We start from the raw sequence: 27,857 nt of genomic DNA, 5'->3' as shown, positions 1-27,857 counted from the left end.
CCTCTTTCCTGCTTCCAACACTGGCCTAATGCATGAAGACACGTTCAGATTTCAACAAGATATAACCGTCCCTTTCTTAACATATACTAACTTTTTTTTTATTCTTTCTTCCCCCTCAAGAACCATTCGCTCTATGATCTCTTGGCTGGTTTGAATATTCATTATTTTACCTGCTTGCACTAAGGCCTACTTTGAATCTTTTGCCTTCAAACTCTAGCGCTTGTATCTGCTGTTGCTTATACCTTTTACAACCTTAGAGCTATGCAGTGATCACAGATGATTAAGAGAAGTAGGATAAATAACCCATTTTAGATTTTTATCCTTTTTCTACTTGAGTAACCAAAAGAAATTGGAAAAGGAATAAAGAAACATGCAGCACTTTGCCAATTCACACTTCATTCTTTCCAGGCTACATTTAGAAAGTTTATTCTGCAACTAAATAAATTGAACCTTTACTTGTGGTTTAAATTCTGTAAGAATTAGTGCCTTAGAGACCATGCAATGTGATACAGCAAAGCATCCCACTCTGCAAGAGAAGTAAAGTTCAAATAGGTTTTTTAAGCTGTGTTCATGGCTCTGATCAAATCCACCATTTGAATTTAGACAATATAATCCTGTGCTTCAACTTCCCCATCTCTACTACTGAGACTCATCATAAGGTTATGCAAAGTTCCTAAAGGAGGAAGGCTAAACAAACCTCGTTTTTTGTTGCAAATTAGGGCACGGGGTTTCTCTACGGAAATTCTCTCAACACGCATCACAGAAGTGAGTTGGGTTTTTCATGCTTCAGAGAGAATTCCACAGTAGGTTAAAAATCATAAACTGAAAACTGCAATTTAAAATGATGTGCAGCTTTTGTCAACAATGCCATTAACTGAAGAATACAACATAGCTTAGCCAAAAAAGAATAACATTATAAAAACCATGTGTGTTTGTCTTAAGTCTACAACACAATGAAACAAGGCTGTTTTGTATTGCTTTTTGGAAAGAATCAGGAGGGAATATAAAAACAAAGTGCTTTTAATTTCCCTTGGAGATACAGAAATTTGACTCAACTCTGTTTGGAAAGCAAGAGCGAGCAAGCAATTGAAAACCTAATTAAAAGTAAAATTCTTTCACATTTTCATCTGAAAATTTCTCCCAGTGCAAAATGGATAAAGGTTTGTAAGAAGTGAAGAAAATTATGACATCCAGCTGTAATAAAGGAATATAGAGAACCTGTAACAATCCAGAGCCCACTGTAAAGTTAACTACATCTAAGTTAACCTTTATGGCTACTGTATTGGTATAGCCCACAAGAGCTGTGCCAAGATTTTGATCAGAAATAATTTGTAACACTCATTCCTGCTCTAACATTAGGTATTAAAGGTTCAAAACCTCTCAAGAGTGTTCCAGACTCCCTATGCTTGTAAAATGGCTAATGCATTAAGGATGCTTCTGAAAACACAATAGAAAGTACTACTAATGTCAAGCCTACTAACAAATTCAGATAATTTAGATAGGTATCTCTTAAGCAGGTCTGATAACAAACCATATGGACTCCAGTTTCACTGAGCTCACAGCAAAGTTTTAATGAGTTACATCTTACCTACTGTGAATACAAACTTCCATTAATTAAACAGAGCATCAGAAGTGCTTTCTAATTTTAGTTAATATAGAGAACATTTTAGACGACTTGTGATTATTTTACCACACACTGCATAAAGAGAATAACTGTTCACAACAAATTCTGAGCTTTGAGATAATGACTATTTTAGGATATTGAAATATCATAGGTGTATATATATACTAATTATGAGTTCCCAAACTTTTTACATCAGCTCCTCCTCTTGTTATGTCTGGGATCCCTGGTCATCCCATGTTCTCTCACATACATATCTAATATATCTCAAACTGAGGAAACAGGAAGAAAGGAAAAAAATAAGAATTGAAGGGTTCAAATACTTTTTATCCCATAGCACTAAAAATACAGGACATATTGCACAACTCCAGCTTCTGGAGAAGGCAAGGAGAAAAGGATAGTGAATGAAGGGTCCAACTACTAACCACTTGGTGGAAGGTGTAGAAGGTAACAGAGCTAGTAAACTTATAGTCACATCTGGTACCATCTGACCCGTTCTAAGGAATGGTCCCAGCAACTGTGATGCCTCCAAAACCAGAACCTACAGGACTCCGTACAGCTCCAGTACTGAGAAAGAAGCCAGGAAGTCCAGTCTTTCCCAAACCTGGAGAAAACAAACACCAGCAGGGTTTTGAACTCCGGGCAACAGACCAGTCAGTAGCTGGGGCTGCACAGTTCATCACTCTGCAAGCTGCTCTTCTGTGCTTAGCTGGTAGAGGACACAGAATTTATGCGAGGCTTCTTCCCCAGCTTCAGAACTAGCACAAAAGTAATTAATTAACACTAAACTTATTGCATGTATATTTGAAAAACGTGGACTGAGAACCTTGCTCATAGGGAAATTTTCTGCATGTGAACTCAAAGAATGGAGAGCTAAAGCTTTGTTATTTTCAACTTCTGTTTAAAAATGTTTCCAGTCTTCAAGGCTTACATTATCTTCCAAACCACAAACCAACATGATGCTGCCTTCTGGATTTTGTAAGCAATTTTGGCGCCTTCCAATGTTGCAGTTTTCCATGAGCTAAGTGGGTTTCTACCTCAGCATTTTAGCTTGGACCAGGAGGTTGGTCTTGAAGCAAATGTCCCAGTCATTCACTCTTACTGTGCTTTGGTTTGCATAGTAGAGCAAACTGAATTTATTTTAGATAAGACTAAAATGTAAGACGCACAAGGAGCACTACTGGACTAGTCTGAATATAAACCATGAACACACAGTAGACATGTTTGGTCCTAAGCATGAATACTGCCCTTCATGTTGGTCCTGTTTTCTATGCTGTTTGCTAATGTATCTCATCACTATTACTCCAAAATTTCTGGCTAACCTAAATCCTGCGAAGACGTGTATAGCTATACCTAAACTAACCATTTAAAGCTGGACTGGCTTAAGCACTGTATGAAATATCTATAAACAAACTGATGAATATTTCTAAACAATTTGATACAACCTAGCTGTAATGGAGACACAGGCGCTCTGCAGCAGCTGTCCTGGGCTAACACACCATTCCACTTACTGTGAGAAAATTGTTAACATTATTTTGCTGATAATCAGGACAGCTATGAAGAGCAGGGGAGATGAACTGTGGAGAGTGCCTGGTAATATGACTGACTTTACACATTAAAAAGCTGATTCCCTGAATGCATTTCAGGACATATAATCATATTTTTCTAGGTAGTGATTTAACAGTGGAGGAAAAAAATAAAAAGGAAGACAACTACAGAAACAACTTCTTAATTTTAAAAAGAAGGGTGGAAATGTATAGCTCTGTAGCAATCTCAAGCCTATATAGACCTTTTTCACAGTCAGAAGTCTGTGCTAGTGGCTTCAAGTTTAGAAATACACTTCAAGCTAATAGGGAAGAAGCAGCACTTGACAGAGATGTAGTGTGTTATTTGGCCAGCATCAGGTATATAGTGGGAAAGGAGGAATAGAAATAAGGCTTTTTCTGGGGAGAGACTGATTTTTGCCTCACCTCATATTAGCCTCTAGACAGCAGCAGCATTAGACTCCAGTGAGTCTTTCTGCCACAAAATAGAAACTTCTCTAAGTTCCATATCTATTCAGGATCAATTAACATTAATGAAAGGGAGAACTTATTTCTATACCCCTCAACTGTCTGAAACTTTAGTGATACGACAAACTTTTCTTTCATTCCTCATTACCTTCCAATATTAGGCTTGTTCATGAGTTCTCTGAAAACAGAAACACCTAAAAAAATAGGTGTGGCAACAACATAAAGCATTCTTCTCCTCTGTAATATACTTTCCTCACAAATATTTTACTCCTCTTCTATTGTGGGGCAATACAGAGAGCCTTTACATATTATACACGAAGGCTGATAAGACAGCTAAGAATTTCAGGTTCTACTGTTGGGAGATACCAACAATAAGAACATTGAAGAAAATTAGTTGTATCCAGGTACAACTAGCAGGCGATTTCTATTTAGTTATCTTCAAAACCAATTCAACTCGTTAGCCTTAAATAACCACCAGAAAATGCTGATTAATATTAGCTGTGGTTCTACTTTGCAAGCATTCATCTCCTGAAAACAAAACTTTTTAAATGGTGTTGCAGTAATTCAGACAAATTTACATTTGAAAACTGTACTACAGTAATTGCACATACAGTCACAGTAATCATATTAGTATTTGAAGTGCATTTAAATAACTAGAAGAGACAGGAGAAATGAAAAGTAGAACAAAAGTCTATTTTTTCAAAATATAATAATTTTCAAAGGAAGCTAAAGTGTCATTAATCAATGAAAGTAAAGAAATTACAGTAACTGGGCCATAGCAATCTCAATTTCCTTCTAAACACTATGAAACAAACATGCTAAAGGGCATTTTAAACTTCTCTTTTGAGAGAGGAGTGTGAAAAATACGTTTGTAAAACACACACTCCTAAATTGTAATTAATTTCCTATATTTAATCTGGGAGCGCTTCTGTTGTAACTCATTTTCTGTGTAACTATTGCAATCTACGTCACTACTACAGCTCTAACAAGAAGTTATCTTGGGCTTTTTGCTTGCTTGATTGTTTTAGGGCTTAGCTGGTTTGGGGTTTGTTTTTTGTTGTTGTTGGTTTGTTTTGTTTTAAATTGGCTTTCCTGCATGGACCTAAACATGACAATATGAAAGTTGAAATTACGGGTTTTGTTAATGTTTATAATTCATCTGTGACTCTTTTTTCCCCCTCAGAAACACAGAAAGATTAAGATACTTTTCTCATTAAATAATAGTTTTCTAATGTAGGTCAAGGATTCTGCTTGACTAATGAGACATTTAAAACAACAAAAAAAGGTTTCCAAAATGCACTTAAAGAAACCTTACAATGTTTACTACCACTCGGAAAAGAAATTGTTTCAATCTAAGTTTCTGAAATTATGGAATTTGCTCAGTTAAAACACATTCCAAAGTTTGTTTTTCTCTTGCAGGCTGGATTAATCTGCTGAAAAGCACTTCTTAGAGTTTTCAGAGTTTTCAATGACTAGCAGAAGTATGGGGCTTTTTTCATTGTTTAAATGTTAACTGCTGGGTAGAAAAGATTACAGGGCTCTTGTCTGTCATCACTGATCAAAGTTATTACCTTGGTGTCCTAGCAAACTTCAGAAAATTCTTAGTTTTGTAGCAAGTACACTTTCCTTTTATGAAAGCTGTGCAAAAATGGAAAAAATGCACACAACAGCCTCATCAGATTTATCCAGTAACCTTAAAATAAATATAATTGAATCTATCACCTCGAGAAACATCTAGGCATTTACCTTAACCTTCTGAGAAGTTGGATGAATGGAGAAAGTGGGACACAAATTCAGGTGGCCTAGGAATCTGCAGGACTTTTCCCAGCAATTTTTTCTTAGGAAACCAGGACTTCTACTTCTGGTCCAATGACAGCAAATGGTGTCATCCACCCTTTAATTGTACCACAGGTTCACCTTCCATCTCCCTTGTAACTACCGTTTTATACACAATACAATTCTCTGCATTTTACTTGAAGAAATCTAGTCAATTGTTTGTGTATCGAGCAATTTCCATAACAATGCTTACCCAGATGTCTCATCATTCACTCAAGATTTTGCTCATTCACACCAATTAGAAAGGTCAGATTCTGTAAACACTTCAAGTGTGTGCAAGTCATAAGTTCTGAGATACCTGATAAAAATTACAGCTTCAGTGATAATTTGTTTCAGACACCTCAGTTTCCAAATTAAACATGAAAGGAGACACATGTCCTGACAAAGGTGTATGTTTTCCTTCTCTTTTTCAATGGAATACTAATATATAGCACTGTCTAGTACCTTGTGGAATAACTGAATGATTTTAATTTAATTTGGACATAAAGACTTACTCTGCCCACAGGGCTCATTGGATGAGCAGCATAATCTGATGTCAGATTATAGTTAGTTGCTTCACATATCATGCTTACTGGTCGCTCCTTCTTTTCTTCAGATGTCATTGTTGCAGCAGTCCTGAAAATAGAATATGTAAAAGCACTAGAACATGCTGTGTGTGCAGACTGCTATTAAAAAGCACCCCTAGATGTAGCCTAATACAGCCTGTGTCCTACTTTTCCAATTTGAAAGCAATTCACACTTCACTCTAAAGTTACCTGCACTGTGTTTTAAACTTAAATCTATTATAGATGAATTTTAAGATGTTTTAAAATAGCAGTTTCTATTAGGGTAAGGTGCTGATGGGACGGAAAAAGACAGGTATGAGCATGAGATGGAAATGGGAAGACATGCTTTCTAAAGACCCCATATGGCTTTGTCCCACTTCAGTGAGAACATGCATGTTTGTGAAGTTTCACATATTGCAGTTCTGATGGTTTTCACTCTAGCTGCCGTATAACATGTTGCAGCACTGGTGGCGAGTAAGACACCCAATACCCAGCCACATATAAAATCTTGAGGTCAGGTATGACTCGCACACATACCTTCTCATGTCATTGTGTATTCTACAACACCAATGCAAAGATAACAAAACTAAGTTATTATCCAATGATTCAGAAAGTGTCTCAACTGGCCAAGAAAAGAACTGACTGAGGAGAAACTATCAGGCAAAACATGATAGATTAAAGGCACATAATTGTCCCTAAGTGATTAAAACATTTATTGCTTTCTGGAATTTTATTGGATCATTACATAATATATAGGTCATTTGCTAACACTACAGAATAAGTAAAGTGACAAGTGGAAATTCACACAGTGCATAAACATGGTGCATTTCTATCATATAACTAATCTGGACTATGGTTTTTGTCTTAAAAATTAGTATTAAGTATTTAATATTACGTTTAAATAATTTAAACAGGTAAAACTTTATACATGCTAATCTGGCTTGGAAAAAATAAATGTTGCAATTAGCAATCACTGACTCTTACTTCAATATTAATGTGTTTTAAAATATATATTTTATAAATTGAAACAGATGCCACTTACTGTTCATTCACAACAAAAATACAGTTGTCCTGTGATGGCTGTCCTGTTACTGGATGTTTGCAGGTAACTTTTCGTTCATTATGACTGTGGAAGAGAGATAAGGAAAATTATTAGGTAATAATATTTTGATTTTCCAACTCAAGTATATAAATCCAGTACATTGAGTATATCAGCCCAGTGAAAACAATTATGAATATTTCATTATGGCATATAACAATGCATGTGTATACACACACAAACGCGTATATATATAAACTAATAAAAAGGATGATAACAAGTATTAAAGAATCTTTATTAATACTCTGGAAAGAGATGGAAAACATTGGCACCATTGGTAACAGTTTTGAATTTAAAAACTAGAGCAGTAAGAGTGTTACTAGTTCATACATGATCACCGATAATTCCCTTCAGCTACGTCTGTATATATTCATAAACAGGATTTCAGCTAGAAAGGGACAAATTAAGCATAAGACACAAACAACTGCTCTGTAGGGATAAAATATCACTACTGTAAAAGCAATTGTCTTCTAGCTTAGAACATGAAGTTACTAGTTTAAAATTTTCCGATAATACAGATAAATATTCAGTGATCGGAACAAGAGTGCTGCATCGCAATCACAGTTCTACTTCTGCTGGTGACTTTTTAATTCAGAGTGCTACCGCCCTGCAGCGATCCTGGGAGTACCTTCCAGCGGCAGGGAGCCTGCTGACTGGGGGCTTCACCCTCACCAGCACAAACCGCTCACTCCGCAGATTCTTGTTCCCCTGAACTGCAGGTGTTGCTAGATCACAGCAGCTCCCACAATTTGGAAGAAATTGCCAACATTCAACAACTATCAGCTGCTGCCACTCAAGGAAGAAATGTTTTGACTTGAGCCCTCCAGCCCTAGAGGGGAAGGAAGAGAAGGGGAGGAATTGCCTTTACTGCCTACCAGATGTGTCAATCAGCTGACATTATAACTTGTGCCTGCTGCAGGCTGGGGCTCCTCTACCCCCAGCCCCCATGCAAGTGGCAGGCTCCCAGCCCCAGTTTTGCTATGAGCACACCTGAGAGCGTGGAGCTGCCAGCTGGCACAGCAGCAAGATTCTGCAGCTACGAGACGCAAGGGTGGCTGAACTGCAATACCCCCTCTGAACCCCTGAAATGTAGGGATGAGAGCAGGAAAGGTGCACTGATGAAATTTAAACCTGGTTCAGTGATTAAAAAGCATACAAGCAGAAATCTGACTAAGAAAGGGCAATGAGTGTGTAATGCAGATGTTTTATTTGGATATAAGCCACATGCTTCAAAACAAACTCACCTCTTCTGTTTTTAACACTTTAAATAATATTTATAATGAAAAATAATATTTATAATGAAAAAAGTACATAATGCAAAAAACCCAGTATCTGAAGTCAGCATTATAAATCACAAAGGAAGTAATTCCATTTGATAGTATTCACTTTTGCAAAGAATATATGATGATCATCTTTGTCATGTAAGGCATCTTACATAATACTATGCCTTTCTTATCACAAGTTTAGCCCTGAAAAATAGTCTTTGACAGAGAACAAACCTGGACAGAAAAAAAAGTGCTTTAGTTGCAAGATAGCAGAAGAGGTGCAGAACAACACAAGGCTTTGAATGGCACTTTATCCTTAACACCTACTTATTTTATTACCTATTCATTTAACCTTCTTAGCTTTCAAAGCTAAGAAGCACAACTCATCTCAAGTCTCATGCTCTCTACCCTTCCTGCTCCTTAAAACAACCTAGATTTAACAAGACTATCTTAACATTCCCCAGGTTTCTTGAAAATTCCTTTAGATCATAACATTTTGCAATTATGGAGCATGGCAATTAAAAGTTACCTCCAAACAAAAGCCTAATACAATATTCACACTACCTTCATGGTAAGCGGATAGTTGGATAAACCTGCATAAGCCTAAAGATTAGAAAGATAGCCCAGTTCTTTGCACTTTCTTTACTGGGATTTTAAAAACCTACTAACACCTAAATGGATACACCTGTTATGGAGCTTAACTAATGAGCTAGCAAATGCTGGTATTTTATCTTCACACTAAATTCAGCAGAATGCTAAGTTTAGCTTCTAAAGAAGCTTCTGTTGCAGAAATACATCATCACAATGAGGGGACAGAAGAGACAGGACCTGAGTATCCTAATTGCCATGATCCTACAGTGCCTTTCAAGTGAAAATGGCCCAGATTGAAGAGAATTAAAATTCAAAACATTCCTGAGGAAGCATCCTTTTTTTTTTAATGATTCCTCTTTTTCTTCACTTCTAAAAACTTTCTTTTTGTTCCCTCCGACATTTCAGAAACTCTTACACCAAACTGAAAAAAAATTAATTTATGGAGATGAGCTGACACTCCGCAAGCTTTGCCAAAATGTTGCTGTCTTGTTCACGCTAAACCTTGACAGCTGGCTATCAGCTGACATCCAGAAAAGCAGTAATAAATGGATCAGGACTTCTGCTCAAGGACCATCAATACTCAGGACCACTACAAAGGAGGCAGATCTCATGTTTTGTATGAGTGCAGCTGGCTCACACTGACAGGACAAGGCCACACTCAAAGATTGTAAAGGGGAGGGAAAGCAGGAAGGGGAAAGAAAAAAGAGAGAGAGGAGAGGAAGCACTGACACAAACCTATTCAAGAATATTTTGTTTCAGGCTTGAGTTATACATCAAGTCAGTGTTCCAAAAAATATCAAAGCTTTTTTGGACAAAACACAGTTTTCCTTACTACTCACACTGTGGTTGAGATGTATAGAGATATAGCTGACATTACATAAAAAAGGCAAAAAAAAATGTTGTAGACATGAAACACTCTCCTGTGGGATACACAATACTTTCTTTCTAGCATTTGAGAGACCTTTATAGTCACTTCCTTCTAAAAAGGCGAGGCAAAGGAAGAACAACTTTTTCTTTCTCTTCAGCTAGATGCAAGTGAAATCTCACGAGCGAACACTGAAAATTCAGCCTGTACAAGAAGTGTAATGACTGTAAATATGTCTAACTGGATGAATACATTTTAAATACTTCCATTTGAGAACTTTTTCATTACTCATCTGAATTACAGCATTTTTGGCATTAATTTAGCTGATATTTTGACAAGACTTCTCAAAATACTTGCATAAGGTGTAGAGTAGCTTGATAATTATTGTCATAACCCTCCCACATAACAGTAGGTTAAGGCATTTGTTTTAAACTCGATCTTGCAGACTACAGAGAGTTTCATTAAAACTAAGCTACAATTTGATACTCACAATCTTCAACAACCGATTTAGACAGTTGTTCAGTTATCCATGAATTTCCGGGTCTACACACGCGCTTAGTATTTCATATATTACACTGTAAAACATATCTCATCCACAAATCTCAGGGGAAATAAAGCAAAAATTGGGTTTTTTTTACTGAGAACTCTAATTTCAATTTTATACAAACTCCAGTGTGTAATTCAGAGTTTCAACTCTGCATATTTATGTGTCTGTACTTTTATTATGTGGTAAAGAGTGATTCACTTTCACACAGGCAGCTAGAAGCCAGCGTGTTAACTTTTTGCTTATGCAGAGATACAGCCTCCAAGAGGTATATAGAAACAATGCTCCTCTTCCTTCTCTCTCCCATCCATTTTTCATATCCACATGTTTTGAGAACACAGGGTAACTAAACACACACACTGTTGCACTTGTACTGAAGGATATAACTGACCCTTACTATTTTAGCATCCATAGTTAGGTCGTATTAATGACATGCTAAATGCTAGAGCCAAAGATGGAAAAAATTCCCTGTGTATTTTATCAGTATTCACGAGCATGCTCTCCAGACTCAGTAGTGGCACAAACTATTCCTCATTAATATTCGCTACTGGGATGTGTCGGGCTCCACAAATTGACACAGCTGACTAAGATGACATGACAGATAAGCATTTCAATGCAAAATAAAGCATAGTTCTTGCATGTATCAAAATAACATTCTGTTCTTGATTCCAGCAGTGGCCTGGGACAATGACCTGCTATAAAAGTATCAAAACGAAACCAAAACAAACCAACAATAAATAAATAAGGAAACCCACAACACAAAACCCTAACCACACCAAAATAGCTCACACAGGGACAAGTTCCATTTTTAGCTATCTCGGTGCAAGACAACCGATACCAACTTAAGAGCACCAACTTAACTTGGCCTCTTTTCTCCAGAATTTTTAAACTTCTCCTTCCCAATCCTTTCCTCTGAACACTGCAAGCTTTGGCATCATTTAGCAGGTAGCTTAGCTTTGGCACATGGACAAGCCCTTAGAGCAAAAGGATTTATCTTGTTCAGGTTAGAAGTTGGCAGTAACCTTAAATTTGACCGTTATTTGCCTTCTTATGTACTCTTTTTCTCCCTTGTGACCATCCCTTGTGACATTTTCTAGACATGTTCAAAAAACCTTGTTGTGTAGTTTTAATCTACTCACTAAATGTACAGTCAACAGCAATCTTTTTGATGGCCAAATGTGATCGAAGGACTACTAAAAAAAAGCCCTTAAATACATTATTCTATTTGTAAGTAGCAATAGAATGCCTAATTCCAGGAGCAGCACCCAACAGAAGTCGTCCTACACAAGCAGGATTGTTTGTTTTCATTCTACCTTGTGTTTTACAGGACATGCTGACCCAAAAATGCTGTGTACCAATATTTTGTTCTAACACACACCACTGAAAAATCAGCAAATTGAAAATTCTGCCCAGTGTTGCCATTTTGAAATTGCTATCATCTTTAACAGTACCACGACTTTTTGGATAGCGAATACACTCAGATAATAGCAGCTGGAATGGAAAAAAAGAGATATGTAATCCAGTTGTACAGGAGGGTGCACACAATTAGAAATGAAGGGTTAGACCATCTTTTCTCTGTAACAGAGCAGTTCACTCAGAAGTGCCAAGAAAGATCAAAGTACTAGGGTGGGGACAGTTGGTTTGGGGTCTTTCTCCATTGTATGATTTGGTTGAGTTCCCTGTCCTCTTAAAAAAATGAGCTGGGCCAGAACTGCCAAAGACACATCTGGTTTTCCCCCACTAAAATTAAAACTAGATGCCACTTCAAAGCTTCGCTTATGCCCTTTCTTTGTAGACTTTATTTATGTGTTCCTAAATGCTAAGGCCTTCTCATTTGCTCATTCTCAATGTGACCATCAAAGCAAAGGCTGAATTCTACTTCACTGAAAGAATACAAACAAAATCATAAACCAGGACACAACTTTCAACAGGCCTCCATATCTTTAATTTAGAAAGACTCTTCCTTTTGACAAGTGAACACTGAAGAACATATCTCTGAAGAATGCTACACCAAGTATCTGCCTCTCAACATTTATTCTATGTCTTAGATAAGATTCAGTCTGACAATCTAATCTCTATTATGCAAATATGCGATCCCTATATATCACAAATATACTCAGAGTACATAGTGATATTTTTTATGAGAAGCAGTTTTATGCATTTTTCATACCTGCTTCATGACAAAATACTTTAAGAGATTACAGATAAGGTAGGAAGACCAAAATTACCCAAGCAATAAAGTCATCCTCTCTACCTTAATGCTAAATTTTTGCACTGACATTTAAAGGTAAGGTTCAACTGGAGACAAACATAAGACAAGTCTAGGACAGCTTTATTCTGCTTCTGTGAAGCATTTCATTCCTGAACTGGAGGGGGGGGTAAAAAAAAAAAAAAATCACATCAGGAAGTTTTACTTTGTATGCTTGCTTTCTAGTGTAAGAATGTCTCATTTCTAGTTGAAATAAATGCAGTAACTTACAGTTATGTAAGTTGCCTGAATTTGTAAAAAATTTAAGTAAATGCAGTCCCTACACAACTGTTAGCAAGGATGTGGTCTGTGGCTGTACCAACTCTTCTATTTTACTAAATCTGTAATGCCATACCGTACAGTAAATAGCAAATGCAAGCACTTTTTGGTCAGTGCTATCATACCCTAGAATTACGAGCCTTTTTTCAATTAAGCTTTTTAAACAACTTGGGAAACCACGCTGCCTGGCTCCACTGGAAAACATATGAGTATGGTAACTTAACATCAGAGAGTCTGAACAAAAGAGTGGGTAAAGAGACAGCACGTGCAAAGTGCTGACAGACCTGTATAACATCGCATATGCTGCTAAGAGCAAAATGTCCTTTGTGTGTGCACACACTTGGGAAGGTGCATACAAAACTCTACTCATTTTCTTGTCAGACAATGCAACACCTAAACTATAGTTGCTGCTGCCACCATATTTTTGGTCTACTATGAGTTGGTCTATCATGACTTTATTTTTTCAGGCAACATTTCAATTCTTTAGATTTTGCTTTTAAGCCCTCCTTAGTTACAGTTATGGGAATTTTGGTACCTTTGCCACTGCTGTAATGAAAAAGCACTTCGACATTTCCATATGACTGACTGTACTCCAGCTTTTAATTTGTTATTGATATTTATTTCCCAAAAAATTAAGCACTAGCGCCCTGAAACTGTAAACCCTTCTTTCAATGGGATCATTCTAAAATCAGATTTAGATTCCAATGAAAATATTTACATAAAAACAAAGCCTTTTCTCACTTGAGCAGATATGATTAACATGCTCTCATGACATACTTCCGAAGTAAAACCGTAAGGTTATGTAATTAAGTGCAAATATTAAAAACTCTTTCAAAATGCTAGGATGAAATAATTTCTAAAATAGCATATACTGTATTACAGATTGAGACGGTTTCAATAAGTAACTGTTCTTTCTAATCAAGCACTGCATTTTCAGAAAAAGAAAGTGTTACTGTTTTCAGTTTTCCCAAAACTTTGTCAAAGGGTGTCCTTCACTCTGTGGATAGCACATTCAGGAATTTGTAAGATACTGAGACTTGGTAAAGGCCACAAAAGCCACACACCTTTAAACAGAAGTGTGGCAATTCATGAGATGTACTTGCCATGTGTCATCAATTTATATAACATTTCACTACATACATTTTAAGCCCTGGGCAGTGTGTCTAATATAGTACCTTGATAATAGCACTGCAGATGAAGAAAATATAATGCATTGCCTGCTCTTTGAGATAAGTTTGAGAAAACAGTGAAGTGGGTGTTAGAAGGCAGAACTATCTGTAAGCCTCAGATTTGATAGTTAAAACCCAAGCATCCCTTAATGGTTAACTACCTGGAAAGCTTCCAAGAACTAGAGTAACATAATAATTCTGCAGTGAAAACCCACAATCTGTTTTCTAAAGAAAAATGGGATTTGGAGTAGCATGGTTCAGCAGGTGGCTTGTGGACCAGAAGCAGCACTGGATGCTCCAATCTGGCTTCTACTGCCTCTTCCTGTTGAAGACTGACAGCAGATGTCTGATGAGCTAATCCTGCCCAAAAGTTCACTTCTCCGATGCAGGAGGGATGCTGCAGCCTCTCCTGAATAGGTAGAGAGGCTGGAAGAAGTAAAAGCTAACTTGTGGAGAGGGCAACAAAAAGCCACAGTCAACAGCTGTTCCGATACAAAGAACAAGCTCTCTTTGCTGCTGAAGCTAGACCACTCAGATTAGCAGACTAATAAATTGCTGCACTTCATTAAGATGAGTTAATTAGGAACCATTTATTGATATTTTCTTATACATGTGATGTTAAACGTTTTCAGAACCAGAAACAAACTTGACTTGAATTTACAAGGGACAAATGCACTTAGGCTGTCTAACTGCATGATCACGATTGTACCACACTACCTGGAACAATTCATCACACCAAGTAAATTAGAGAGAATCCAGCTGTCTTAGTCACCCTCCATAACTCTAAGCATCGATTTCAGTAAAAACTTTTAGTAAATGCTTTGATAGCTGCACACCAACTTTAAATGTTTTCAAAGCTCAAGAGACAGAAAATTATCTTCAACACATATCACTAAGCTCAGTTCTGCAAGTCTTGGCCTTCATGATTTACCACAGTGTTAGAAGCATAAGTGAAATACGCTCTTGAGCAAGTGTTAGAACCAGAAGTACGAACTCAAAAGGCAATTTGACTTATGCTTCCATTTCACTGTATGAAATCTAGAGACATTTTGCAAGAGAAACCTACTCTAATAACAGTTCCTTTTACCAATTTTCACATGTTTTTCAATAATTACGTTTTGAAAAAGAATTGCTAAAGATAACTATAAGAAAAGTGAATGCAGAAAAATTAAGAAGCTTAATACCTACACATGTGTGTATATATATTTTAAAATACATTAATATACGGCCTATGCAAAAAAACAACCTTGTTGACAGAAGTATTTCCAACTGTCAGTATGTCCCAAGTCAGACTTCTCTGCAAGCTCACGTGGTTTCAAGAGCTCAATATGCGTCCAATTAGCATACCCTGAAAAAAGTCAAAGCTGTGCTGCAGTATCTTAATTTCCATTTGGCTTGGAGAGCCTGCATCACGGTCACTTCTCTGCACCTCTCAAGCACTGACAACCTTGACTGTCCTGTCACTCAATCCAACCCCTTCTCCACTTTAACTTCAAAAGGAATCTCGATAGATTCGGTAATTAGAGGACACAGAAAAGAAAAAAAAACCTACAAAACTTTGGGTTTCATTTGGAAACAGTTGTGCATTTGCTAACAACAACAATAAATCCTACAAGCACTTACTCACCTCAGTGTTTTCAACCAGTTTGGAGCATTCTCTGATACAGAACAAGGGTTTTAGAACAGCCAGAAATTCCCCTTCACAAAATCTAGGTATTTAGTAAATTGCTACAGTTGGCCCCTATTCATAGTTCTCTTACTAATGGTCTGCTTTGCCCCACATACATTGCGTGTCAAATATCTTTTCATTCCAGTTTTCACCATGTTGTGTGGTGTTTGGTGGGGGTTTTTTGTTTTTTTTTTTTTTTTTTGCTTAAGGTGTAGACAAAAGAGCACACTATAAATATGAATACATGTTCATCATCTACTGCATGACTCTTCCATTTTCAATATTTAGCACTTAAAAGCCTTGTCTCTGCCTCTCCCTCTCTCCCAGTTAACAAACCAGGGGACCAAGAAATGATTAACTGTGCACGTAGTTCCTTCCCCAACTTCCCACTCTTTGTGCAACGGTTTCAATGCTTTCAGTGTCATGCCTTCTTCCTTTCCCTACCTTCCACTCTTCAATAATGGCATACAATTACCTATTACTGAAATAACACCAATTTTGTGCATTCTCATTCTCTCGAAACTCACATTCCACTTTGCTTCCATTGTTGGTCTCCTTAGATCTCAGCTGTCAATTATCTTCACTCAAGACTGCTTGCTGGTTTGTTAAAAGATATGACTTGCTTAGTATTTTTTTCTACTCTTGTATCAGATAACTCAGAATCCTGTTTTGTTTAGTCTCAAACTACTTACAGCAGTGGCAACCTTTAAAGAGTAATTGCAGGAGTTACAGCACAGTTCAATTAAAATCATGCTGTAGAACTGCAAAGAAGTAAAGCTGCTTAATTATACTGAGTTACAAATCCTATATATATCTAAAATATAAAAAACTATCATTTCAGTAAATTACTACCTCAAATTTAACAGCAGACTTTCAAGACACATTTGGTGAAATCACACTGTGTTGCTTTGCAAATCTAGCTAAGCTCATCAGGATCAAAATCTGATATGCATTAACAGAAGTAGTTAAATACCTTATTTCTCTTAAAAGTTTTCTACCTTCAGCCAGATTTCTAGGGATATCTTATCCCATGTGCTATTATTTATGATTACTGGGGTTTTGGGTTTTTTTTATTTTTTTTTTCTTTTTTCTTTTTTTTTTTGTTTGGTTTTTTTTAGATTATGTGAATCACAGTATTAGCTGTCTATGAAGCAAATCCCTTTTTTATCTTAGCCAAGGATACACAAAAGTGTAACAACATAACGCTGTTGTCAGATAGCTACATGACTTCCATGATTTCTTGATCACTTTCCCAATGCCTTAGGAGTTGGCATACTTCCACAATCACATCTCTAGTAAACAGCCATTTTTATTAAATAACAACACACTTCTATTAATAACCCAGTAGAACTTTTAAAAGAAAGCCATACTTATCAAGAACTTATATCAGAATATACTAGGTCATAACTAGACACTTCCTCAGTCTGCTGAGGGAGGAAAATGGTCTAGCAAGCTTCTGCAAAGTAAATACGTTATCGTCTGGGAAATGCTTAGAAATATTTAACAATTTGACAGAACAAAAAAGCTGAAATGTTGGCACATCCATTTGTGTATCAGTTTTAATCATGGTATCAATTCAGACACATCCTGTATTTCAGGCTTTCCCTCACAATAGATCCTATTTTGCAAGAAATAAGGGTAGACACTGAAATTTATAAAAATAATTATTATAAATGAACAGTCATCACTAACACTTTAATCACCGGCCTTCTTAAAGCCATTGTAAGGATCTAATTGAATAGTCTTGGTGGTCCACTGATAGAGCAGATGCAAATATGTGCACCACAACCCCGGAGGATAATTAATTGAAGCTTACACCATGTGTGGGCCTGCATTCATCTCAGACAAAAGAGTACAAACTCTATTAAAAATATTCATTGCTTATGACGTAGAGTTCAAGTACAGAGACACAGGGGGTATACAGCATGGCACTGAACTGGAACACTGAACGTGTCAGCTGTCATCCCCAAAGTCCGAGGGCACAGCTCAGCTTCGCTCAGCTCTCTTGTTTCTTTCAGTTTATTCCGGTTCAGCTTCAGGAGCTGATAATTTCAGAAAAATAGTAATATTGTTGCCTTAGAAGAATAGCAGTAAGTTGTTTTAGAAGGCTCCAAAAGACTGAAACATTAGCAACAAATAAAATTGGTTTAGGATTTGTTTGAAATAACAAGTAGATCAGAAATTCTCTCAGGATTTTCTCTGCACACTCACATCCTTTAAAAAAAACTACATTGTTTTCTTGAGATGTCCACGCTTACTGTTCACGTTTGCACCTAATGTTCATTTGCTTGTATTTCAAACTAAAGATCCTGGCGGAGATATAACATATTTTAATGTAGAGGTGTGGATGCCAGTCACCCTTGTGGGAAACCTTGAGAACTGATCTAACTGCAAAGAGGCCCCGTTTCCTCTCTCCTCTTTGGTTTTAAATTCATCATTCCCTACTATTCATCTTGTTAGCTTCAAGTATTACTAAAAATTAGGCAGGCCTCAACACTTCAGCAAATACTACTTTTCAGAAAAAACACCATTATAATATTATCAGCATAAAAATACTGAAGAGTATCACACTTCGACGTGGTGTTAATTCCTCTCACACCTTTGTCTTAAACATCGGCACAAGTCATTACCAGGGAGAGAATGCCAGGCCAGATGGACTCGTCGCTGACGGTTCTTATGCTCCTATGGCAAGCTTAACTCTGATTGTCAGAGTTAAGTGACTGTCTACACCTAATTGCTGGTGCTAAGAATACCTGCCAGCAATTAGCAAAAGCAGCCCTTTACAGTGTTGAATTTATCTTCCATGCTGTTTAATGCTATTAGCCTACAGCATTAATTCCTTGCTTTGATGCATATGATCAAAAAGCAATGGAAGCCCACGGTTTTATACAACAAGAAAAGGGCTGAGAAATATGCCACGGAAAAAGGCAGAGCCAAATTATGTCTGGGAACTGGAGATCGGCACCCTCCCTCTGTTACCAGGCACAAAATGGAAGAGTGGGAGCATTTAGAGGCAGTGGTGTGAAGCAAAATGTCCAAGGTTAGGTAACAGGTGATTAGTCAGATTCATTTAAAAAAATGCAAAAAAATCACCCCCCCCAACCCTCTTTCAAATACAGTTCTAGTTTGCTTTCTGTTGGTCTGTTATTATATGCACCATCACAACTGGCAGGAGCCCCAGATACTGGAGTATCTTTCTGTTAGTTCAGAACGCACACAGAAAAAGTTATTAACATTATGGCAGTGTTATCAAATGTCATTGTCTGATACTTAAGATTCCTAGCTGTGTAGGGTCTTTTACACCATTCAAACATCTTCCCCCAAATAATCTTAAAAATGCCAAAAAAAGAATACTAGCAAGCAGTTAAAAGGATACTTCCCTATAAAGATCATTCACAGTAAAAATTATTATGATAAAATACATTGATTTTAGAACGAGCCTACCTGTAAACAGCAAAAAAAGCAAGTCAACCTGAACATAAGATTCAGTACTAGTTCCTTTACGTAGTGTTTTAGCTACTTTTCCCATCTCAATGCTAAGTTTCTTACAAAATAAATGAACACCACAATTTAGACAGACTGCTGAAGTAGTAGCAACAATTCATAACAACTTCAGCAACACTGTTACTCATTATTAGGTAAGGAAGGGGAACAGTTGAAAAGTAACTACAGTATGTTTTCTCTGTAGATTAATGCAATTTGGCTTTTTCAAATAAAGAAAAAATTCTGTATGATGGGTAAACACAAATGAACTATTTAAGGTGTCTTCTTTTAGGAAATGGCTGCACTCCATTGAAAAAAAGATTTACTTTTTCGAATGTGTTTTAATGCATACAGTCAGGTATTTCAAAAGGTGAATTGGACAAATTAAGTACCATAAGAACAAGGTCAGTTAGGTAGTAGGCTACATCCTTATTCAATTTACCAGATGAAATTTCAGCACCCCATCTGATCAAGAGTTTACATCTACCACCCAGTGCTTATATGCAGATTGTCAATCATTTTGATGCCTGTTGGTCTCGTATAATCAAACCATTGGCTCTAGAAGTTTGGAAATTTCCATTTGACAAAAGTACTTCTTGGCTGCTTCCCCTTGTATTTTCACATCTTCAGTTTCAACACCTACACAGATTGTTCTGCATTATCCATTTCTTTCATAAATGCAAAGGAACAACTACAGTTTATTTACAAAATGAACTGTCAGCAGATTTGATGGCTATGCAGGAAACATACAGAGCAAAAAATATTATAATTCAGTCTCTTAGCTTTACATCCTGACCCTCACAACTGTACCCTTATCCCACAATACAACTGAAGTAACACTTAATTTTTATTAAAAACTATTGCTGACCCAGCAACACATAACCCTTCAGAAAACAGCACACCAGGTTGACTCTTCCAATTACAATCATAGGTTAACTGCACCAGTAGGAAAAACTGCAGGACAACACTTCCTCTTGAACAGACACGATGCCTCTGATGACCTTGCCAGCATTTTCTTGCATTAAATTCATACGTCAGTGAAAGCCAGAAGCTGGGAGCTGTTCTCATTCACAGGTGGCTTTTTCAAGCTGTTGTGAGACTCCAAGCTGCTGGAATTGTGGTATGCCATTCAAAGTTTACATGCAAGCCATCTTTGGCCAACTCTGGTAGGCCACTCTCTCACACATTGGGTAATAAAATGCTAACAGCATCAGTGACGACTTCTTGAGTTTTAATCCCAACAGCTAGAATTTTCTGATGTGAAGCACGCACACACACACACGCCACAGACCACTGAAATTAATATAACAGAGGGGCAGCTGTAACACTGAAGTATTTTGACGTTGCATGCAAAATACAGCCCACAACCTGCAACCGGGATAAGAGCAGCACAGGCTTTGGCTTCAGTGCCACAGTAAGGCCGGTACATACATGGCTGTTGCACTGGAAATGCGTATGCCCGGCCCACCTGAACAACTGAGACAGCTGTGATCTGTGCAGGTATGCTCTATGTGCAGGTCCACATCTTCTGCTTAAAGCCAGGTCTTGGGGCTACACTCTTACAACTGCTTTGAGAAAATGGCTAGCTGCTCTAGAATAACAAGCTCACTCCACACTTTGCTCTTGTGCCGGCACCAATGCTCAAGCAGTCATGCAGTAATCCAGTTCACACAACTGAAAATGAAGTGTTTTTCGTGGCACTAACCTTCCTGCAGGTTCACAGCCCAGCGTGCAGTGAGGGGAGATGGAACCGGCCTTTTTGACAACAGCTGACTTACATTGGTGTAACTACATCTGCAGCCTCAAGCTGGCAAAAGTGATGTTTTTAATGTTAGAACAGTCCACCTGTACTAGACACTTCTAAGAGTGTAACTATATGGTAATAAAAAAATCCTGTTGAAGACTTATTTCATAAAGAAACACCTTATGTAAAAATCACAAATCCGTTTGTTTCATTTGTGTCAGAGCAAGAGGCCAGGCACAGAGGGACACTTGGATGTCAGACATCACACTAAACATCAAAGTAATTTCAATGGAATTTTTACATGACAAAGGAAACCCAATACCACACGCTGTATTGGGTGGGAACACTATCTTCTATCAACTTCTTTAGGCACTTGTTTAACTTTTTCTCATGTTGAATCTGACTTTAGAAAGAATTTTAAAGGACTAGTAAAATCATATCCAAGAAGATAAATTAACTGCAGTTTACCATATGGAGTATTACTCATTTCTCCTTTTACCACTAGAAAACATGAACATAAGGAAGAGATTTGAGAGGCAGTGGATTTTCATACGAAACTCAGAAGTGAAAATGCCTTCCCTCATTTTTTTTTTTTCTTTCTGGATTACACATTCTATCAGAAAAGCAGATTTTAGGCTACATTTCAAGACTATAAACCAGAGTATTTGTAAAAAAAGATGGTTTTACAGTATCTCTCACCTTATAGAACATTTCCAGAATCAGCAATTTTAGAGATATTCCAGAACTATAAACTATGCTATGCAGAATTTTTACAGATCTCCAGCTACTCAATACAATTCTACATGTTACGTACCTTCTGACATTAAATTGTTTCAGAATGGTTTTCTTTTGGTATCCACAATTTCCTACTATTCTTTATGGGTATCAAGCCTCTATATAGGTGTACCCCCTCTCCTAGCTACAAAGTGTGGGGGTTTTGAAATATACTTATGGCCAGCAGGTTTATAGTAGCACAATATCTTATCATTGTTACAAAGAAAAAAAAAACCCTAGATGTTGCACTAAAAAGACGCCTGGTCCTTCCTGGCAGAAAAGAGCATTATTCACTTCTTTGTTTGCTTTAAACCCGAATTCCTGGTGTCCACAGAAGATTCAGGCACAGTGTAGATCACAGAACAGGTATCAGAGACCAGCTCTAACTCCTTATCAGCCTTCTATTGTGTATGCCTGCACTGACCAACACAGTAATGAAATATCTAAAACAGGCTACTGTCTAGAGCTGTATGTACAATAATGTTACTCCTTAATGGTGGACATTACAATAAAAAAGTCATCTGAAGACACAGCCTTTGAAAATCTTTCTGTATCATATTTAGGACTGACCATTCGATAAAGAATCAAAACATCACATAGCAACACCAACTTCAAATGCAGCAACTCCATAACCCAGGTCTTCACTGGGTAGAATTAACTACTATTTGTGAATATTATTAATTCTCTATTTAAGACTCATAAAGCAAGGTTCAGGAATTTTAACAGTGGAAGGTTGGGGGCGGGGGGAAGACAACTCCACATGAAAAACGGCCACAAAAGTAAGTCTTGCATGTTGAAAACAAAATGCCACTTGAATAACACTTCCATGGAGTACGAATGTAGGGAGTTCAGCCATATTATTGCCTTAGTCTGGGAAGTTTCCAGGTGTTGGTTGACTGCAGGGTGTGCTAACACTCAATTTGCTCCTGTTCCCTGGCTGCCTTGGGCAGGGAGTCTGAAAATGCTCTGCCAACAAGAAGTTAGCAAAAAAGCTTGCCATGGTCTCCTCCCTCTTCATGCCCTTTCCCTGGTGATAACTGAGGCAAAAACATCCAAATCAAATAATTCAACCTACTTTACGCATTCTAAAGAAACAGAAAATGCACAAGCCGATATATATATTGGTAGATCAATTTCAGACAAAATCTATTTTCTCTTTTACTTGGATAGTTCCAACCCTGAAAATGAATGGCATTATTACATAACTAAGTTTTTAATGAGTTAACGCTAAGCTAAAAGTTTGATCCCATAGTATGTATTTTATAGAAGCAAGCATGATCTTCACAAAATAAGCGTTTTCAGTATTTTGCAAAAAAAGAACATTCTAGAAGATGAAAACAGATCAATGTAAGAGGCAAATCAAATGAAATGTTAAGGCCAAGCAATAAATTAATCAGCTTCACCAAAAGCAAGTGTGAACTGGTGGTAATGCCTTGCCATGAATGTTGTTCATACTTTTCCTCATTAGGCAGAAGGTATTTTGAGGAAAAGAATTTGTTTAATGATCATTGCTCTAAATTGTTTCACTGCTCAGGTGAAACCAGAAATTTGCCCCTTCCTCTCTCCACCCCCCCAAAATAAACACCACACTTCAAGCTTTTGAAAATTTCTGGCAGAATAATAGCTTTCACTCTTTCCATGAAGGAAATTTGTTTCTAAAGCCAGATAAGGGAAAATACAGATCACATTGAATGTTCACGGTTTTTGTTCCTTTAGATAACCTATTATTTAGATAAAATAGGAGTTTCAATACTAGAAGAAACATATTTAATCCCCCTCCCCCACACCCCTAAAACAAGCAGACTAATACAATTGGCTCAGTTTAAAAGCAAAGCCAGAAGTTTCTTTCAATCACTTGGCTTGGTGACATATACGTTTAAATATATAAATATATTCCTCTTCTAGCTTATATTAGGTAGCCACACATTTCAATCACAATGTACTTTAAGGTTTAAAAAACACTTGCTCATATTTAGACTGTATCCTTTTCTCCTTTAAAAAAAAACTAATCCAGCAAGAGAGTGGGAAACTTATGAACAAGACTGTTAGTCCTATAGGCAGGAAAAAGTAACGGGAAAATTCCAACCACCACCACACTAATTCAAACTAACTATGGCTCTATGCAGTTAACCAACAGAACCAGAAAGTTTCATATTAACAATTATGTGATACAGCTAACCAATGTAATAAGTATCTTTAGACCTATATTTAAGAAAGCCCTCTCTCATTCCACTCCCTTTTTTTCCTGGAAAGGATTTAAACAAGTTATCCTGATTAATTTAAAAGTATAGCTGCATGTTTTCTTTTGGTAAAGAAAAGCAGCAAACTAGAAGTTTACGCACAAACCTAAATTCCAGTCAAAAGAACAGGAAAAAAAAAAAAGCTATTTGTGCCGTTCAACTTATGACTCCTAACCTAAAATGTTACCAGCACCTCATTTTTGTGTATAACTTCTCTATTCTTTTCTACTTAATAGTAGATTCAATAGGGTTCACATACATAAAAAAAGCACAACACACTTTAAACATCTTTGAAGACAGTCTGATATAACTGCCTATAAAAACTTGTTTCGGCTAAGCCCAAATTACACTAAAAAACCCACAGTGATAAAACTGGTAATATAATTTAACTTACCAAGCTTTAAAAGCAAAAGTCAAGTAGGCATGATAAATGTCTCACTAAAATGAAACATTAATATTTATCTAAATTCAACATTAAAATTTATTTGGAAATGATAACAACATAGAAAATAGTTCTATTTGTGACAACATGTTTTAAAAAACTTTTCCCATAGCTCATTGCTTTTAGTTCTGGTTTGGAAGCCAACCACCTGCATGAAGAGTCAGAGCTACAAAGGAACTTTTATGCTAATAGTAATCTGCCAAATCACAGAAATCATAAATATGATATCAATTCTGTATCTGCAATATATATCATCACCACACTACTGTATCATAAAAATTGTCAGTTGATGCATTAATGAAGTTACCCTAAGCGCAGGTTTCTGAAAGTGAACATATTACATCCATGTAACTACTTGCAGCTCCGATTCAGACCATCTAAATTCAGTCTGGAAATTATTTCCTGCTGGAAATCAGTATCTAACGTTTACCAAGATGAGTTTCACTACTCCCCAGAATCTTCAAACAGATAAGTAAGATATTTTTTCCATGTATTCATCCATCAAGACTAGTCATTCTTAAAGAAAACACCAAAAGAAACCAAAACCAAATAACACAGCAAAACCCTGGGCTTCCCTTGCAGAACACCTCTGTGTAGATAGGTGTGCTGTAATTTTCCAGCTAGAATATGGAAGATTATCAGTATATTAAAATAACAACCCTTTCAAAAGTGGAATCTGCCAAGATTTCCGAATGTCCTAGTACTGCAGCACTTTTGCAATTAGACCTTTAAGTGCTAGGGAACAGAAAAGAAGGCATGTATTTTACATTTTTTCTGCGATGAGAAAACAGTTACCATGAAGTGGAAACTAGAGTGTATTTCAGTTATTTAAAGCTTATGCTACAACCAGATACAGTTTTGTGGTTTTTTTTTTTCCCCCCCCTAAATAATTTTTATGCTGACAGATTTTGCAGCTCAATATACGACATTCATATAGAAATAAACATACAGCTTGGCAGATGATATACATGCAGATACACACACTGACTGGAAATGCATCTGTTTTTCCATTTGGTCTCCCCCTACACACATATACAACCCCCAAAATAACATTTGAAAGATGGTCATCTATTAACATTGCCGTATGAGCCGTATGTTAAATAAGGTAACTTACAAGTGTCTATTTGGAGAGTACTTCCCATTCAGTGTTGCAAGCTAATTAAAAGAGCTCAAAATCTTGCTACATTCAGTCTCTTAAACATATGATCTAGTAGACAAGCATGTCTGAATAAAAATCTTGGAAGTTATACATGGTTACAGTAAGTAATAAATCAGTAAACACTTAATTTCTACCTAAAATTAGGTTTCTATTTAAAATCTTAATTTGAATACTATAAATGTTGTGTCCTACTTTGCACATATTGTGAATTATTGAATGCTGGATTAAAAAAAAGTGTTTTTCCTAAAAAGGAGGAAATGCTTTATGTCTAAAGAAAAACAGTTGTTAAAATGCATAAGAATTACTCACCAGTCTTCAGGGAAATTCATTCTTTACCAAAAGCTTGACACACAAAGAACAAAAAAATACATAAGGATGTGAAGTACAACCCTTTTCTCTTGGAAGCTGCTCCCCAATGAGTACTGCACAACCCTGACCCAGAGAAAAATCAACTTAGCTGTCAGGATTGCTAGCCTCCAAGAAAGCTGATACCAGAGTGATGTCACATACTTCTGAAATGTTACTGCAGCTCCAAATTATCAGCTCTCTTCTACCAATAAAATCTCTACCTCTAGATGATGGAAGACAAAACACTTAACAACAGGATAAAGTTTCAACAGGAGCTAATAGTAAAGATTTTTAAGAGCATAGAATGGGGTTAGACAGAACATTACAGTCAGAAAAAGTGAAAAAGAACAGATGCTGGCTATGTTATCTAAACATACTCTTCTAATTTACCTTCAACCTGCAAAGTTTATTTGTTGCAGCAAATTTCATAAAACACTTCCTGAGTTGGAGGGGAAGAACAAAGACTAGCACAGACCACCATGCACTGGGCATCTCTCCACAAGGCTCCAGCTAATCCAGCCAAGAAGTTCTCGACTCCGCATGGTGGCCCTCAGCCGGGCCACCTTTCTCACTCTATTGACCTCCTTCTGCCCCAACATTTGCCCCACTATCCTTTCTCTCATCCAGCATCCCTTGTCCCAGTCACAGAGAGTACTTGGAAGCATAATGGACTCTAACCTAAGATCCTCAGAAAGCACTTGCCTAATTCCATTGCGAAACAAAAGGCTACGAAACTGCATGAAAAGAAAAAATAATAATCAGCGAAAATATAATCTTTGTGTGCTAAGATCGGGAACTTTGATACCGAAATGGATGCATCCAAACGACTAATGCAGGATGTGAATCTAATCACACTGTGAAGAACACCACAGAAAGGAAAGGAACGATCGTAACAGGTACTGAAGGAAATTTCTACACAGGGAAGAAAAACCATGGACTAACATTCTACTTTAAAAGTATAAAGCAAAAAGGAGATGAATAGCATGAATAAATTATGTGATACGTAAAATTCAGTTTTGCAAATGTAAAAACTGGAGTTGCAGGGACGGCTGGGGTCTTCTACAAATCCCCAAATTTAGACTAAAGTACGGACAGAGATCTTCCATATTAAAATCATAAACATTGAAGATTAATTTGAAAATATTCATGAAGATAATGTCACACATCTTTAAATATGACAGCCCACAGGTTTTCAACAGTCCTGAACCAACAGCATGCAAATTTAGAGCTGGTTAGTAATCAACAGGGGCACTGTGTGGGAAAGTACTGCCTTCAGCCAACCAGACTGAGGGCGGTGCAAGCCTTTCAGTACAGAAGAGGCCTGAAATTTTTTGACGTTATAATTAGCGAAATTACCCCCGACCGATACAGAGAAGAATCTTGCAGTTAAAGGTTCCAAATTCACAAGATAAATCACTAGTTTTTAAAAATGATCCAGCATGAGTAAGATGAGAAATTCTAAGGAAAGGATAAAGGAATAAACCAGAAAGAACACATAGGTCTTCAAAGTAAAGAAATGGTAACTTAAGTTAGACACTAAAAACACTCTTCTGGTAGAAAGAATAAGGACTAGAAAAACCACCCCCCCAAACAGGTATGCAGTCAAAAAGGGATTAAAATGGGTGTTAGCCATGATGGAGACCAAAACCTGAGTAATATTCTTTCTCAGTTTTCAGTGTGAACAGTATCAACCACGGCAGCTGAGAGGCAGAATTAACTAACAGAAATAAATGCATGGGAACAGGCCGCCATTGGGGCAGGGAAGAAACTGGTTAAAAGAGAAGCAGCCAAGTGCAAAACCAGGAACCAACTGATGCACAGAAGACTACTGCCAGAATTCAATCCTGTTCAGGGGACTAACTTGAAATTAGTGTTTTCATTAGTAATAAAAAGAAAGGCATATGTAATGAAGTCTGCTGGTGAC

General features: G+C 37.0%; 1 protein-coding gene across 2 annotated transcripts in view; it reads right to left on the bottom strand.

The window, feature by feature from the left end:
• The window catches only part of PLEKHA5 (pleckstrin homology domain containing A5), a 69,817-nt gene extending 63,733 nt beyond the window's left edge, over nucleotides 1-6,084 (bottom strand). For both annotated transcript variants that reach the window (XM_059817030.1, XM_059817029.1), the window contains exon 1: nucleotides 5,964-6,084. In XM_059817030.1, the coding sequence (XP_059673013.1) occupies nucleotides 5,964-6,071 (108 nt within the window). In that variant the 5' untranslated portion in view covers nucleotides 6,072-6,084. The remainder of the gene's footprint in view (nucleotides 1-5,963) is intronic.
• Nucleotides 6,085-27,857: the final 21,773 nt, after the last annotated feature.

The sequence above is a fragment of the Gavia stellata genome, chromosome 4 (assembly GCF_030936135.1).
Source record: "Gavia stellata isolate bGavSte3 chromosome 4, bGavSte3.hap2, whole genome shotgun sequence".
NCBI classification, from domain to species: Eukaryota; Metazoa; Chordata; class Aves; order Gaviiformes; family Gaviidae; genus Gavia; species Gavia stellata.
Note: the sequence above shows the minus strand (reverse complement) of the source record. Positions and strands in the feature narration are given on the sequence as shown.